At 46.3% G+C, this 17360-nt stretch overlaps 1 protein-coding gene across 1 annotated transcript in view; it reads left to right on the top strand.

The window, feature by feature from the left end:
• The first annotated feature begins 2044 nt into the window (after window positions 1-2044).
• The window catches only part of LOC139424336 (guanine nucleotide-binding protein G(o) subunit alpha-like), a 33327-nt gene continuing 18011 nt past the window's right edge, over window positions 2045-17360 (top strand). Inside the window, exons 1-4 of the mRNA XM_071176069.1 lie at window positions 2045-2214; window positions 5993-6084; window positions 15436-15528; window positions 16566-16726. Coding sequence (XP_071032170.1) covers window positions 2079-2214; window positions 5993-6084; window positions 15436-15528; window positions 16566-16726 — 482 coding nt within the window. The 5' untranslated portion in view covers window positions 2045-2078. The remainder of the gene's footprint in view (window positions 2215-5992; window positions 6085-15435; window positions 15529-16565; window positions 16727-17360) is intronic.

The raw sequence follows: 17360 nt of genomic DNA, 5'->3' as shown, positions 1-17360 counted from the left end.
GTCTGGTAGTAAAATTGTGTAAACACACATTTGCTTACCACTGATGTCTGTAATGATAGTTTCAGAATAGTACTTTTTCCTATAATCGTCTTCACCCATCTTACAAACTTAGATATTTCCACACTGAGGTTGAAATGACACTGAAATTATGATAATGCCCTTTTTAGTGAAAAAGTGATGGAAATTTCAGCCTGTTCAGGTGGGAGGTTTTGGCCCACAGCAAATCAAATGTTATTTGTCACATGCACTGAATCCAACGGGTGTAGATCTTACAGGGAAATGCTTACGAGCCCTTAACCAACAATGTAGTTAAGAAAAATAAGTGTTAAAGTATTTACTAAAATAAACAAAGGGGGGGAAAAAAGCATGACATCACAATCTGATCTAATTATTCTGACCAATGACCAGTCATCTTATTTGCATATGTATCCTCCTTGAACAGAGCTCTCCAAACGTGTTCCTGGAGACCTACCCTCCTGTAGGTTTTTAGCTCCAACCCCAGTTGTAAACCAACATGATTGGTTTACAACACTCACGCAGCTAATTATTAGATTCATGTTCGCTAGATTAGTGTTGGAGCAGAAAACCTACAGAAGTGTAGCTCTCCAGGAACAGAGTTGGAGAGCCCTCTGCTCTAGAGGTTAGAAATCAATCAAATGTGGCAATGTACAAAGAATGTGATGGGGTGACCCTCGAACCCTGTCGCCATCCACAGTTTGAGGACCACTGGTCCTGAAGATCCTATCTGCCAACCAGGGCTGTGTGTGTAAATATATTGAAGTGTGTATCAACCCCCTCATGACCAGAGAGCATTCCAATGGCAAAAGGAGGCTCGGAAATAAATGATTAAAAAAAAGAGATATTGGATTTTCATAAAAAATAAAAGGGATTTATTGGACATACAAGTGATGATTTTAAAATAGAATTTAAACGACTACATGGGGGCTTTAAACTAAACTATTTAGAGAGTTTTTGAAAAAGGTGTCTGTGGCGTTTCACCAAAGCTCTGACGGGGTCAACTACGTGTCTACATCCACTCAAATCACACCACCCCATACCCAACTGATCAACAACCGTTTAGGTCAGCATGTCGCGCGGAAAACCGGTAAACTAGACCGGTGGTTGCGGCTGTGTGGTCACAGATTACGCTGAGCTGTCGAAATGAGGACACGGCTCGAGTCTCTTGAATAAAAAACGTTCACCTCATTAGGAACACAAAGGGAAACTAATCCCTGACCCACGCGTTTGGCAGGATTTGAGGCGTTGGTGAGCGTGAACGCACTGACATTCAAAACTGGGATTATTATGTTTGTTATTTTCATAGTACCGCACCTTGTGGATACAGTGGACATGGCAGCACTCACTCAGGCGTCAATTTCTCCTCCCGAAACGTCACTTCCACGGGATATCTGAAACTTTTCCAATGCTGCAATACCGTGGGAGTCTATAAGACCAGGCTGTGTGGGAGGGATCTCCCGTCCTAAATCAACTAGGTGAGGAAACTTCGGGAGTTAGAATTCTGGAGGCTACTATAGCGGCGCTCACGGTCTCATTGGCCATTTGAAGGTAGTCTATTTTTTGAAAATGTTGTTTGTCTCTCTCGAGTCTAACACAACAAGGAAGTATTCACAATAGCCTTGCTGATTTGGTGGTCGGTTGGGTAACGAGAGACTTTTTTTTGGCTAGTGAGTAGGTAAACGTTTTCACCTTTTTCGATTTGGATATATTGCGAGCGATTCCGCATCATGTAACAACGGATGGACACGCGCTTCCAATGCGAACCGATTGAATAACTTCTAACCTATTCAATTACTTTTTTTCTTCGTTATTAATTTAGTCATAAAAAGGAATAGGACAGAACATTTGGCCATATTGTTGCAGACATTTGGCATAGAAAACCACCCCAAAAGGTGATACATCAAGAGGAAAAAGCGATAATCAAAACCCAATTGGGATAAACATGTTCGAGTCAACTATCACCGTCAACCCACGGTGACTGATCCCTAAAGTGGATCCCCCTTCCCGGGTATTATTCTAGCTCGTGCGTGTCCGGTGAACGAGGAGATGAGCAAGGCGAGATGGGACAGTGTCTCAGTTCAGAACAAGACCTAACGGAGGAGGGGAAGAAGGCGAAGCTTCAGAGCGCGAAGATAGACAGGGACCTGTATGAATACGCCAAGAGGGAGATGAACGTGGTCAAAATTCTAATGCTCGGTAAGTCTCTCTTTCTCTCAATTACATTTATTTCAAAGGTATTTATTGACATGGGAACATATGTTTTTACATTGCCAAAGCAAGTGAAATAGATAAACAAAAGCGAAAATAATCAATCGAAAATTAACAGTAAACATTACAGTCGCAAGTTTCAATGGAATATAAATGTGACTACTCTCTCTGTGTGGTGGTGGTGGTAATAATAGTAGTTAGTGGACAATATTCCACCTTCGGCAGAAGAGTATGTTGATGTTCTGTATTGTGCAGCCGAGTGTACTCTGGTCAGATCAACTGGACAAACTCCTGGCCCTAAGCTAAGACACTAGGCTTTGCACAACACATTTGCAAGTTTAGCCTATGTTCATTAATGAACTAAAAAGCCCCACACACTTCTAGCTCAAACGAGGCTATTGGAACAACAGCAACGAGCTAAAAGAGACCCATACTAGAGCAAATGATTGGTTCAACAGAAACACAGTGAGGAGTTTAAAGGGTGCAGGGTGGCGTTTCCACACAATGGTCTAACATTCTTCCTGGTCAGTCACAGTGAATGAATCACAGTGCAGATAGAGGCCAATGTGGTTTGTGTTGAGATTAACCAGAACGAGATAAATACCCAGGGCCCGGTTGCATAAAAGATCTTAAGTAGCTTTCACCCCCTTTATCTTTTCCCTTAATGTTTTTTTTGCACAAAACATTTAAAGGCAAATCTGCCCCTTAAAGTAAGTGAAAAAAGTTAGTTGCCCTTGAGGCCCCTTAAGTGCTTCATTCAGTATGGATATCAATGTAAACAGCATTCAGTAGGGATATCAATGTAAACAGCATTCAGTAGGGATATCAATGTAAACAGCATTCAGTAGGGATATCAATGTAAACAGCATTCAGTAGGGATATCAATGTAAACAGCATTCAGTAGGGATATCAATGTAAACAGCACTCAGTAGGGATATCAATGTAAACAGCACTCAGTAGGGATATCAATGTAAACAGCATTCAGTAGGGATATCAATGTAAACAGAATTCAGTAGGGATATCCATGTAAACAGCACTCAGTAGGGATATCAATGTAAACAGCATTCAGTAGGGATATCAATGTAAACAGCATTCAGTAGGGATATCCATGTAAACAGCACTCAGTAGGGATATCAATTTAAACAGCATTCAGTAGGGATATCCATGTAAACAGCACTCAGTAGGGATATCAATGTAAACAGCATTCAGTAGGGATATCCATGTAAACAGCACTCAGTAGGGATATCCATGTAAACAGCACTCAGTAGGGATATCCATGTAAACAGCACTCAGTAGGGATATCAATGTAAACAGCACTCAGTAGGGATATCCATGTAAACAGCACTCAGTAGGGATATCAATGTAAACAGCATTCAGTAGGGATATCAATGTAAACAGCATTCAGTAGGGATATCCATGTAAACAGCACTCAGTAGGGATATCAATGTAAACAGCACTCAGTAGGGATATCAATGTAAACAGCATTCAGTAGGGATATCAATGTAAACAGCATTCAGTAGGGATATCAATGTAAACAGCATTCAGTAGGGATATCAATGTAAACAGCACTCAGTAGGGATATCAATGTAAACAGCATTCAGTAGGGATATCAATGTAAACAGCATTCAGTAGGGATATCAATGTAAACAGCATTCAGTAGGGATATCCATGTAAACAGCACTCAGTAGGGATATCAATGTAAACAGCATTCAGTAGGGATATCAATGTAAACAGCATTCAGTAGGGATATCCATGTAAACAGCACTCAGTAGGGATATCAATGTAAACAGAACTTGTGGAAGTGAATGTTTCTTTCCTCTGCCCTGGTTTCAAAAGAAAAACTTCCCACCAGCTAGCTAGGTAGCTGAACAAGGAAAGGTGCACAACCCATGGCTACACAGCTAGCTGGCTACATGCTCTATACCACAGGAGGTTGGTGGCACATTCATTCGGGAGGACGTGCTTGTGTTAATGGCTGAAGCGGAATAAGTGGAACGGTATCAAACACGTGGTGTTGTATGCATACTACCGTGCTCCACATTCATGCTCTGAGTGCATTCTCCCAGGATGTTCTCTTGAGGACGTTCTTGTGGGGACAAGCGTGTGGAGAAATCCTAAAACGTAACATTTAACACAGTAGGGGGAGTAAATGCTTATCTCACACTGCAACACAAAGCAAATGTTTTATATCATAATTATCAGCTAGATATATGTGAGCCATAGTACTCTGGCTAGCCAGCTAGTTAAACGGGCAAAAAGGGCCTAAAACTAATGTTATGCAAGGTAGATGTAAATGTTTAGTGGGCAACTAGCTAGCTAACCATTATTTGTGGCTAGCTATTGACTTGACTATGGACTTTCCCATTCACTGAACCTTCTTCCAGCCAGGACAATGACAATAGAGAGGAATCAAGATATACGCAATTCAAACGTTTTACTTCATAACTATAAGCTAGCTAGCTATATGTGACTTGTAATAATGTAGCTAACCAGATAGTTTAACAGGCAAAAATGACCTACGACTAATGTTATGCAAAGTAGATGTCAATTCTTCGTGGCTAGTCAACAGTACTGCGTTATCTTGATGTGCTAGAAACTACTAGAAACATGTTGAGAAAAAGTAACTACTAGTAGCTAGCCAGTTAGCCCTATTGACTTATTATGGGCATGCGATCTACAGTACGGAGGCAGACAGACGTGCCAAAAATGAACGTATCAAGGTCAAATATTGTAGTCGGGCAACATACAATATGTGAATAGGCAACATTTTACTCCAAATTCGGAGTGTGTTCTCTCACTTCAGCTCAAATAATTGGCCGCCAATAATTTCAATAAATGTTCCTTCATTTTTTACATGATTGAGTCATATTTCTTTGCATACTTTCTGTTGAAGCATGGTGAATGCTTCAAAATATGTACAAACGGAGTAGGCATTAGAGAAGTGTGCTCCGTTTCGCATACTTTGATATGGACTTATACTCTTGACCCTCGCTTGCTCCTGAGAAAAGCTCATAGTTTCTGTGTCATTCCATTATGAGTCGCCCTCCCTTCTGCAGCCTCCGCTGCTCTGGACTTCGCTTGACGTGCTAGAAATTAATAAAGTTGAGTAAAAAGTAACTCAAATGAACACATTTTATTATCTAATGAATCAATTTGTTTCTCTGGTCTTGAACGTAGAAGTTCATTTTTGCGATCTCCAAAAATACATGCGATGTCTTTGAATACTTTAAAAAAAAAACGTTTAATTAACTAAGACTTTACTTAAGACTTTAACTAAGTAATTTCCATGGTAACCAGAGACTCTTTCTGTTGTACATGTCTTCAAACTACCGTAAAACCCTTAAATGATGCCCTCACCTAAAGGGCAACATCCTTAAACAATTCCCTTAGGTGTAGGAAAATGATTCCTTAAGGGAAACACTCAAGATGTTTTAGGCTGTCTTGTCAACTCTCCTATCTATGGTCATTGTCCAATAGCAGCACAAACTGATCTGGGACCCAGGCGTCAAGATAAAGCCATTGTCCTTGAACTTGTTGTAATACAATGTAAGAAACTATTTTTCTCTCTCTCGTCAAAGGGGTTTATCGGCATGAGAAACACGTTTACATTGCCAAAGCAAGTGAAATAAACAAAAGTGAGAAGACACAAACCATGAACAAAAAACAATTAGAATTTAACAGTAAACATTACCCTCAAGGTTTCAAAAACAAAGAGAGACATGATAATATAACACTGTCTCTCTCTCCATCCCTCCGTCTCATTCAGGAGCAGCAGAGAGTGGGAAGAGTACTCTGGTCAAACAGATGAAGATCATCCACAGCCACGGCTTTACCAAGCAAGAGCTGACCAGCTTCAAGGTACACACACACACACACACACACACACACACACACACACACACACACACACACACATATACATATATATATATATATATATATATATACTGTATTTCTCCTGTATTTAGATGACCTGTGGGACTCTCTCTCTGTGTGTGTGTGTGTGTGTGATATATATCACACACACACACACACACACAGAGACTCAGACAGACACACACAGAGAGTCCCACAGGTAATCTAAATACAGTAGAAGCCTGATCAAATTGCTTGCCAGTCATTGTATGGACGTCTCAGTTGTCCTATCCACACAGACCAGGTGCTGGTTGCTACTCACTCTAATGGAACTGGCCAGGTGAGATAGATAGATAGATGATCATATCACTCATCTGATAAGAAGTGGAATAAGAGAGAGAGGGGGGGGTGAGGGGAAATAAGCTGAGTGAGGGCATGGTGCCTTCTGGGGACACATCTGCATCAACTCTTCCTGTGTGTTTGTCCAAAGGTCTGGGTTTAAATTGAGGAATGTGGACAATACTAAGACACACTCCCTCACTGACTGGGTGAACCACCGACTCTCTCGGTCTCTCTCCCTCTTTTCCCACCAACTTTCCCTTTCTTCCATTCCTCTTTATTCTCCTTCTCACTTAGATTTTTACTCCTCTCTTCATTGCTCCCATCTCTCCTCTCCTTCCCTCCCATCTCTCCTCTCCTTCCCTCCCATCTCTCCTCTCCTCTCCTTCCCTCCCCTCTCTCCTTCCCTCCCCTCTCTCCTCTCCTCCCCTACCTCTCTCCTCCCCTTCCCTCCCTCCCTCTCTCCTCCCCTTCCCTCCCTCTCTCCTCCCCTTCCCTCTCTCTCTCCTCCCCTCTCTCCTCTCCTTCCCTCCCCTCCCTCTCTCCTCTCCTTCCCTCCCCTCCCTCTCTCCTCCCCTCTCTCCTTCCCTCCCTCCCTCTCTCCTTCCCTCCCTCCCTCCCTCTCTTTCCCTCCCCCTGTCCTGTCCTTCCTCCCCCTCTATTTCCCTCCCCCTCTCTTCCCCTCTCTCCTCTCCTTCCTTCCCTCCCCCTCCTCTCCCCTCTCCCTCCCTCTCTCCTCTCCCTCCCTCCCTCTCTCCTCTCCTCCCCTTCCCTCCCTCCCTCTCTCCTCCCCTTCCCTCCCTCCCTCTCTCCTCCCCTACCCTCCCTCTCTCCTCCCCTTCCCTCCCTCCCTCTCTCCTCCCCTACCCTCCCTCTCTCCTTCCCTCCCTCCCTCTCTCCTCCCCTTCCCTCCCTCCCTCTCTCCTACCCTTCCCTCCCTCTCTCCTCCCCTTCCCTCTCTCTCTCCTCCCCTCTCTCCTCTCCTTCCCTCCCCTCCCTCTCTCCTCTCCTTCCCTCCCCTCCCTCTCTCCTCCCCTCTCTCCTTCCCTCCTTCCCTCTCTCCTTCCCTCCCTCCCTCCCTCTCTTTCCCTCCCCCTGTCCTGTCCTTCCTCCCCCTCTATTTCCCTCCCCCCTCTCTTCTCCTTCCCTTCCTCTCCTCTGAATTCTCTATAATGTAGCAACATAATGAACAGGTGTTGAGAGGAATGACCTGTTTTTTAAAGGGTGAGCACTTTGATGGCTACCAGTTTACTAACAGGTGTGCAGCAGCAAGAATGTTCAATTATGAGAGGAATTTGGTTTGAGTTATTAGTGCGTCATTGTGTGTGTAAATAATATTTTCTAGACTTGGAGTATTCTTGCTCTGAATCGGTCCTTGGCAGCTGTCTGCTGTCATGTTACACACACACACACACACACATATGCCAGATGAAGGTCCTGGGTGGTGATGTGTGAAGGTTATGGCCTTTCCCTCCTCTTTCTCATAAAAGTCAGATTATCCAAGACTCACTCCACCATCACTGCCCCATCAGTCCCCCTTTCATCTAAAGAGACACGTTTGGTAACTTTAACACCATGGTAACTTTAACACCATGGTAACTTTAACACCATGGTAACTTGAACACTCTCTTCCAGTGGAATAAATCACACGCTGCCTCACTGCCCTATCTATATGCCTTTCCCTTCCCTGAACCAACAAAAACAGAGACAGAGACACACCCTGCTTTCTCTCTTACGTACGTACACACACACTCACTCACTCACTCACTCACTCACTCACTCACCCCGCCTTCCCCTGTCCTGTCCCGACTATGCCCTGTACAGCAGATCTCTGCTCTAGGCCTGCTGCAGACTGGTAGAGACTCTTTGATTAACCACATTCTGTAGCAGGAAGCATCCCAAATGGCACCCTATTCCCTACATAGTGTACTACTTTAGACCAGAGCCCAAATGGCACCCTATTCCCTACGTAGTGCACTACATTAGACCAGAGCCCACAGGGCACCCTATTCCCTACGTAGTGCACTACATTAGACCAGAGCCCACAGGGCACCCTATTCCCTATATAGTGCACTACTTTAGACCAGAGCCCATAGGGCACCCTATTCCCTATATAGTGCACTACTTTAGACCAGAGCCCATAGGGCACCCTATTCCCTATATAGTGCACTACTTTATACTAGAGCCTATAGGGCTATATAGGAAATAGGGTGCCATTTGGGACTCACTCCTTTCTCTGTCCCACCGTTGGGCATGTGTTGTAGCACAAGATAGACCGATGTGGATGGGTGCGTGCTCTCTCTGCTGTCTCCTGAAGTCCACGATCGGCTGCTTCGTTTTGTTGACGTTGAGGGAGAGGTTAATTCCCTGGCACCACTAAATGTGGTGGTTTTGGCGCTTTCAGTTTTGTGTGGATGTTGTCATCTATCCAGGGTTTCTGGTTTGGATAAACTCTGATCCTCACAGTGGGAACAGCATCGTCTATGCACTTCCCTGATGAACTCAGTCACTGAGTTAGTGTCTACGTCGATGCTGTTCTCAGAGGCAACCCGGAACATATCGCTGTCCACATGACCAAAACAATCCTGAAGAATAGATTCTGATTGGTCAGACCAATGTTAAACAGTCCTTATCACGGGTACTTCCTGTTTTAAGTTTCTGCCTATAAGAGGGGAGGAACAGAATGTAGGCATGATCTGATTTGCCGAGGGCCTTGTAGCTGTCCCGGAAGGGGGAGTAGCAATGGTCAGAGTTCTCAACGAGCGAATAGCGCAGGAGATGTTGATTAAACTTCCGTCAATGAATGCGGCCTCAGGATATGAGGTTTCCAGTTTACACAAAGTCCAGTGTATTTTCTTGAAAGCCGTCAGTGTCTGCCTGAGGGGGAATATACATGGCCGTGACGATGACCCAATTCTCTCGGGAGGTAATGCGGCCGGCATTTGATGGAGAGGTATTTCAAATCGGGAGAACAAAAGGACTTCCTGTACGTTACCTTAATCACACCATGAGTAGTTAATCGTGGAACAAACACCTCCCCCTTTCTTTTTGCCGGAGAGTTCTTTCTTTCTGTCCGTGGTGTACGGAGAACCCCGCTGGCTGTATGGACGGGGACAGTATACCCGGAGAGAGCCATGATTCTGTGAAACAGAGTAAGTTATAGTCCTTGATGTCTCGAATGAGATCCTCGCCCTGAGCTTGTCTACTTTATTGTCCAGGGACTGAACTCCAGTGGAGAAAATGTTCCAAGTTCCCTCGGCGTGCACATCACTGACAACCTGAAATGGTCCATCCACACAGGTAGTGTGATGAAGAAGGCGCAACCGCGAGGCTGAGGAAATTGGCCCCTAAGACCCCCTCCCCCAGATGCACCATTGAGAGCATTCTGTCCGGCTGTATCATCGCCTGGTACGACAAATGCACTGTCTGCAACCGCAGGGCTCTCCAGAGGGTGGTGTGGTCAACGCATCACCGGGGGCACACTGCCTGCCCTCCAGGAGGGTTTCCCAAACTGGGTCCCGGGGCCTCGACAGTTTCCCGTGTGTATGAAGGATGGTCCACCATCCAAAGGACATCCAGCCAACTTGACACAACTGTGGGAAGTATTGGAGTCAACATGGGCCAGCCTCCCTGTGGAACACCTTGTAGAGTCAACATGGGCCAGCCTCCCTGTGGAACACCTTGTAGAGGCAACATTGGCCAGCCTCCCTGTGGAACACTTTCTACACCTTGTAGTCCATGCTCTAACGAATTGAGGCTGTTCTGAGGGCCAAAGGAGGTGCAACTCAATATGAGGAAGGTGTTCCTAATGTTTTGGATGCTCAGTGTATTTTTATATTCCGGACTCTGACATTTCTCCTTCTGATATTCCTTTCTTTTCATTTTTTGGATTAGTGTGTATAGTTTTGTATTGTTAGGAATTACTGCGCTGTTGGAGCTAGAAAAATAAGATTTTCGCTGCACCTGCATTAGCATCTTCAAAATATGTGTACGCAACCAATAAAATGTTATTTGATTTGACATAGAGACATAAAGAAGGCCCTTCCTCTGTCTCATCCCTCCTTTATTTGCCTCAGATCCCAGGCCTGGGGCTGTGGAGTGGTTTTATTCAGCAGAGAGAGATTTTTCTCTCATTCCACCAGCTATGTCAACAAGGAGGGGGCACTCAGAACTCTGGGGATGTAATTTCATTGTCTGAGCATTCTAGAACAGTGTTGAAAATTCTAGAACAGTGTTGACGATTCTTGAACTGTGTCCAATTCTAGAACAGTGTAGAGAATTCCGTTGAGCAGAAAAGCTCTCAGCTTTAACACAACACTGCAGTAGTTAATGATTGAACGCCAGATCTCAGCCAGTTCAGCTGCATTCCACATATTGTTTTTGTAACATTGTCCATAAATACTATATCAAGAAGAGAATGTTGAATCCTCACTTCCAGGCTGTACATAGTAACCTCTCGCTACCACAACAATACAAACATACCCCCAGCCCTAAAAAGAAAGGAAGTTGGACAACCATTATGTGACACCCCTGCAATCTGTCCCCTCCAAGTCCCTTGGCAGGCTAGTAGGTGGTTTTGTATGTCTGTGTCCTTCGTGATCACAGGGTTGTTTTCGTGGTCGGGGATGTGGCAGTTTGAACCTGCTCATCCATACAATATGAATGTACAGCTGAACCACATCCAGTTTGTGGTCCAGACGTCGTCCTTTGGGACCATTATTGTACCAGGGTACCGATTCACTTGTAGTTCTACATGATCCTGTCTGATAACGCCCTGGGTACGTTTTCATTCATGGACCTGCACATACCGCCCCAATAAACAATGTACACACAACTGTCATACATACATTCAATTGGACCTGCTCTGTAAGGTGTGGTTGAATGAGGGGTTTGGTGGAAACTCACACACACACACACTACCTTGGGATTAGTCCTTAAAACCTGTCTAGACCTGAGGCTGCTGTAGGAGTAGTGAAGACTGAGGCTGCCGTAGGAGTAGTGAAGACTGAGGCTGCCGTAGGAGTAGTGAAGACTGAGGCTGCCGTAGGAGTAGTGAAGACTGAGGCTGCCGTAGGAGTAGGGAAGACTGAGGCTGCCGTAGGAGTAGGGAAGACTGAGGCTGCCGTAGGAGTAGGGAAGACTGAGGCTGCCGTAGGAGTAGGGAAGACTGAGGCTGCCGTAGGAGTAGGGAAGACTGAGGCTGCCGTAGGAGTAGTGAAGACTGAGGCTGCGTCCCAATGGCTCCCTATTCCCTCTATAGTGCACTATGGGCCCAGGTCAGAAGTAGTGCACTATATAGGGAATAAGGCTCTGGTCTAAAGTAGTGCACTATATAGGGAGTAGGGTGCCATTTGGGATGCAAACTGAGGCCCTCAGTCTTTTCTGACGTGTTGTTTTTTTTTCCCTCTGCAGTCTTCATTGTTCTCTCACGGTTCCCCTCTTCCCTCTCTCCTTTTCTCTGGCTCACCCTCCTTACTCTCTCTGTAGTGTGTGTGTGTTCCCGTATCTCGCCTCGGGGTGAGTAGTGACTGGAGCATTAGCTATGCTGACAGCATAGCAGACAATAGCTGCAGAGGTGAATGGGGGTATCTGGAATTGTATCCCCCTTCCTACACACATATAGACTATACACAGGGGTGACGTAGCCCTCAGATATTGAGATCAGATTACTTTACAAACACCTGGGGGGAGGAGAGAGGGTCTGTGTCCATTAGTCTGTTAACAGAGGAGGCTAAGTTTCTAGTCAATGGAGAATGTTTCTTTGAAGAGGGAGGGTGCAGGGGAGAAAAATCGAGAGGGAGAGAGAAAGTAGGATGGAGATGGTGGGGGAGGGGAGAGAGAGAGAGAAAGTAGGATGGAGATGGTGGGGGAGGGGAGAGAGAAGGTGGGGGAGATGGTGGGGGAGGGGGGAGAGAAAGTAGGATGGAGGTGGTGGGGGACAGATCTCATCAGGACAGATCTCATCAGGACACATCTCATCAGGACAGATGTCATCAGGACAGATCTCATCACTGTGTAAAGGAGCCTTTTTTGGCCTGCACACTGTGACACTTTTGAAGGGGGGAGGTTTTGACCAACACAGACAGTGAGGGTACAGGGGGAGGTTTTGACCAACACAGACAGTGAGGGTACAGGGGGGAGGTCTTGACCAACACAGACAGTGAGGGTACAGGGGGGAGGTCTTGACCAACACAGACAGTGAGGGTACAGGGGGGAGGTCTTGACCAACACAGACAGTGAGGGTACAGAGGGAAGGTTTTGACCAACACAGACAGTGAGGGTACAGAGGGAAGGTTTTGACCAACACAGACAGTGAGGGTACAGGGGGGAGGTCTTGACCAACACAGACAGTGAGGGTACAGGGGGGAGGTTTTGACCAACACAGACAGTGAGGGTACAGGGGGAGGTCTTGACCAACACAGACAGTGAGGGTACAGGGGGGAGGTTTTGACCAACACAGACAGTGAGGGTACAGGGGGAGGTCTTGACCAACACAGACAGTGAGGGTACAGGGGGGAGGTCTTGACCAACACAGACAGTGAGGGTACAGGGGGGAGGTCTTGACCAACACAGACAGTGAGGGTACAGGGGGGAGGTCTTGACCAACACAGACAGTGAGGGTACAGGGGGGAGGTCTTGACCAACACAGACAGTGAGGGTACAGAGGGAAGGTTTTGACCAACACAGACAGTGAGGGTACAGGGGGGAGGGTTTTGACCAACACAGACAGTGAGGGTACAGGGGGGAGGTTTTTGACCAACACAGACAGTGAGGGTACAGGGGGGAGGTTTTGACCAACACAGACAGTGAGGGTACAGGGGGGAGGTTTTGACCAACACAGACAGTGAGGGTACAGGGGGGAGGTCTAGACCAACACAGACAGTGAGGGTACAGGGGGGAGGTTTTGACCAACACAGACAGTGAGGGTACAGGGGGGAGGTTTTGACCAACACAGACAGTGAGGGTACAGGGGGGAGGTTTTGACCAACACAGACAGTGAGGGTACAGGGGGGAGGTTTTGACCAACACAGACAGTGAGGGTACAGGGGGAGGTCTAGACCAACACAGACAGTGAGGGTACAGGGGGGAGGTTTTGACCAACACAGACAGTGAGGGTACAGGGGGGAGGTTTTGACCAACACAGACAGTGAGGGTACAGGGGGGAGGTTTTGACCAACACAGACAGTGAGGGTACAGGGGGGAGGTCTAGACCAACACAGACAGTGAGGGTACAGGGGGGAGGTCTAGACCAACACAGACAGTGAGGGTACAGGGGGGAGGTTTTGACCAACACAGACAGTGAGGGTACAGGGGGGAGGTCTAGCCCAACACAGACAGTGAGGGTACAGGGGGGAGGTTTTGACCAACACAGACAGTGAGGGTACAGGGGGGAGGTCTAGACCAACACAGACAGTGAGGGTACAGGGGGGAGGTCTTGACAAACACAGACAGTGAGGGTACAGGGGGGAGGTCTTGACCAACACAGACAGTGAGTAATGTGTAGGTACAGATGCCCTTTCTTTGAGGTGATAATTTAGAACTTGGTGCCCGTGGGACAGCAGCAGACCGGGGTTAGAGGTCACCAAGCCGAGCCACATGCTGCTTGTTAGGACCAGGGAAAGGTACGCAGGAGATTTAAAGTCTGATTTGGAGCCTCTTCTCATACTTTAGAAAAGCATATTTTCCCCTCCCTTATTTTCTTTCCTTACATCCTGGAGGAGGCGAAGAAGAGAGTGAGATGGGAGAGAGAGAAGGAATGAGAGTCTCTCACTCTGAGCTGCTTATTTTTCTGACACAAATCAATATACAGGTGTCAGCAAAGATTAATATTGGAGAATGTGTTAATAAAGAATCATTACTCCCTGACAGCTGACTGTCCTCAGCCCGGCCCGGCTTAACACATTACTGATACTGAAGTTGTGTGTCACCACTCTCATAGTTAGTTACAGTATCTCTTATCACACTGTAGGTACGCCCCACTGAGAAAGGTAGGTACGCCCCACTGAGAAAGTCAAACACCTCCAATAAACTTCAGAAAAAACAGACAGACAGACAGACAGACAGACAGACAGACAGACAGACAGACAGACAGACAGAGAGACAGAGAGACAGAGAGGAGACTGACAACATCAGGATGGAATGTAATGCTTATCTCTTTCTGGCAGGGGGAAAGAGAGGGGGGAAAGAGAGGGGGGGGAAGAGAGGGAGGGAGGGGTGTTAGAGACTATCATAGATCCCCTAATCCCATTGAGTCACTCGGATTCAAACAGTTTTGAGTTCAGTTGATATTGAGTTTTGTGTTTAGAGACAGTCAGGGTTGGGGTCAATTCCATTTCAATTCCAGTTCATTCAGAAAGTAAACTAAATTCCAAATGTTCCTCATTAAAAAGCATTGAGGACAATTGGAATCAGAATGTCAGTGTACTTCCTGAATTGACTGGAATTTTAAATGGAATTGAACCCAACCTTGGATCCAGTTGAGTTTTTGGTTTTGTGTTGGTCATCTTCAGACATCAGTCTTCACACAGGTCTGATATCTCCTCTTAACAGGTCTGATATCTCCTCTTAACAGGTCTGATATCTCCTCTTAACAGGTCTGATATCTCCTCTTAACAGGTCTGATATCTCCTCTTAACAGGGCGGATATCTCCTCTTAACAGGTCTGATATCTCCTCTTAACAGGTCTGATATCTCCTCTTAACAGGTCTGATATCTCTTCTTTAGTCTGATTTGAATGAACACCCATTTTATTTGAAGAGGTTCTATAAAGGCTGTCTGTATGGTGTTGTCACTGTTGCCATGTAATTCATGACTGATTTTTTTGGTTATAGAGGCCACAGTTGTGTCTGAAATGGCACCGTTACCCATAGTGCACTAATTTGACTAAAGCAGTTTCATACACAGGGTTTTCTGATGCGTTCTATATGTACTTTTCCTGTGTGGTGTGAACACCGTTGCCGTGGTAACTGTTTTTACATTTTTACCTCTGACCCCTGCCCTGTTGACCCCGTACAGCCGGCGGTGCTGGACAATCTTCTGACCTCTATGAAGTTTGTCCTCCACGGGATGGGCATTCTCCGGATCAACCTGACTAACAGCAAGAACAAGGTTAGAGAGGGAGATGGAGTGTCTGTCTGTCTGTCTGTCTGTCTTGTCTATTGCTCTGTCTGTCTGTCTTGTCTATTGCTCTGTCTGTCTGTCTTGTCTATTGCTCTGTCTGTCTGTCTTGTCTATTGCTCTGTCTGTCTGTCTGTTTCTCTTTCTTGCTCTCGTAGTCTCCACCTCATAGAAACACTACTTCACTTGATGGCTTTAGTGTGATTTGTCCAGACAGACACTAGAGGGCAGCATGCCTACAGCAGACAGTAGTGTCTGTCACACACACACACACACACACACACACACACACACACACACACAGACTAGTGTCAGACAAACACTAGAGGGCAGCATGCCTACAGCAGACAGTAGTGTCTGTCACACACACACACACACACACACACAGAAGGCTGGCGGGTCCCAGTGGTCTGATTGGCTGCTGCTGCTCTCCATGTTTACTCAGCCCTGACCCATTAGTCTGCTGGCAGCTCAGGACATTCCCTACATACACACACACACACACACATACACACACATACACACACACAGATACACACACACACACACACACACACACGCACACACACAGAGATACGGACACAGATACACATGCACAAACACACTCTCTCTAGTTTTATTTTGTGTTAGAATGTCATAGTTCAAATGGGCATCAATAATAGCCAGTTAAGTGAATGAGTTGTAGTGTAATTGCTCTGTAATGACATGGTACAGAGGTATGATCGGGAGACGGTGCGTGAGAGAGACTGGGTGGGAGGTGTTATTGTCAGGTTCCATTCAATTTGAATACCTTTATTGCCAAAGGTAACAGAGCTCAAAGCATCCCCACCCACACTGAGTCTGACGGCTCCTAACTGGAGCTGTGAAACTGTGAGGAATTCTGTTTTCATCTACTGATAACCTTTTCCTTGTTATTCGTGCTGTGTGAGAGAGTTTGGGGTCGGCAGCGTGTGTAGCTTCATGTCCAGTCAGTACTGTGTCTTGTAAACTGTATGGACATGATACCCTCTTTGTTCTCGCCCCCCCAGGTGCACGCCCACTCTGTGTTGTCCTGCGGGAGGTGTTTTGATGAGGATCAGGTGCTGTTTCCTTTCATTGGCCACGCCCTTTCCTGTCTGTGGGCTGACCAGGGGGTCCGAGAGGCCGCAGCCAGGGGTTACGAGTTTGAACTCAACGACTCTGCCCTGTAGTGAGTAAACTAATAACACTGACCTGTTACAACACACTGCAGGGTGAATACTGACCTGTTAATACACACTGCAGGGTGAGTACTGACCTGTTACAACACACTGCAGGGTGAATACTGACCTGTTACAACACACTGCAGGGTGAATACTGACCTGTTACAACACACTGCAGGGTGAATACTGACCTGACACACGTCTTACCTGTTACAACACACTGCAGGGTGAATACTGACCTGTTACAACACACTGCAGGGTGAATACTGACCTGTTACAACACACTGCAGGGTGAATACTGACCTGTTACAACACACTGCAGGGTGAATACTGACCTGTTACAACACACTGCAGGGTGAATACTGACCTGTTACAACTCACTGCAGGGTGAATACTGACCTGTTACAACTCACTGCAGGGTGAATACTGACCTGTTACAACTCACTGCAGGGTGAATACTGACCTGTTACAACACACTGCAGGGTGAATACTGACCTGACACACGTCTTACCTGTTACAACACACTGCAGGGTGAATACTGACCTGTTACAACACACTGCAGGGTGAATACTGACCTGTTACAACACACTGCAGGGTGAATACTGACCTGTTACAACACACTGCAGGGTGAGTACTGACCTG

Source organism: Oncorhynchus clarkii, chromosome 13 (genome assembly GCF_045791955.1).
Source record: "Oncorhynchus clarkii lewisi isolate Uvic-CL-2024 chromosome 13, UVic_Ocla_1.0, whole genome shotgun sequence".
Taxonomy (NCBI): Eukaryota; Metazoa; Chordata; class Actinopteri; order Salmoniformes; family Salmonidae; genus Oncorhynchus; species Oncorhynchus clarkii.
This window is presented reverse-complemented; position numbering and strand designations above follow the sequence as displayed.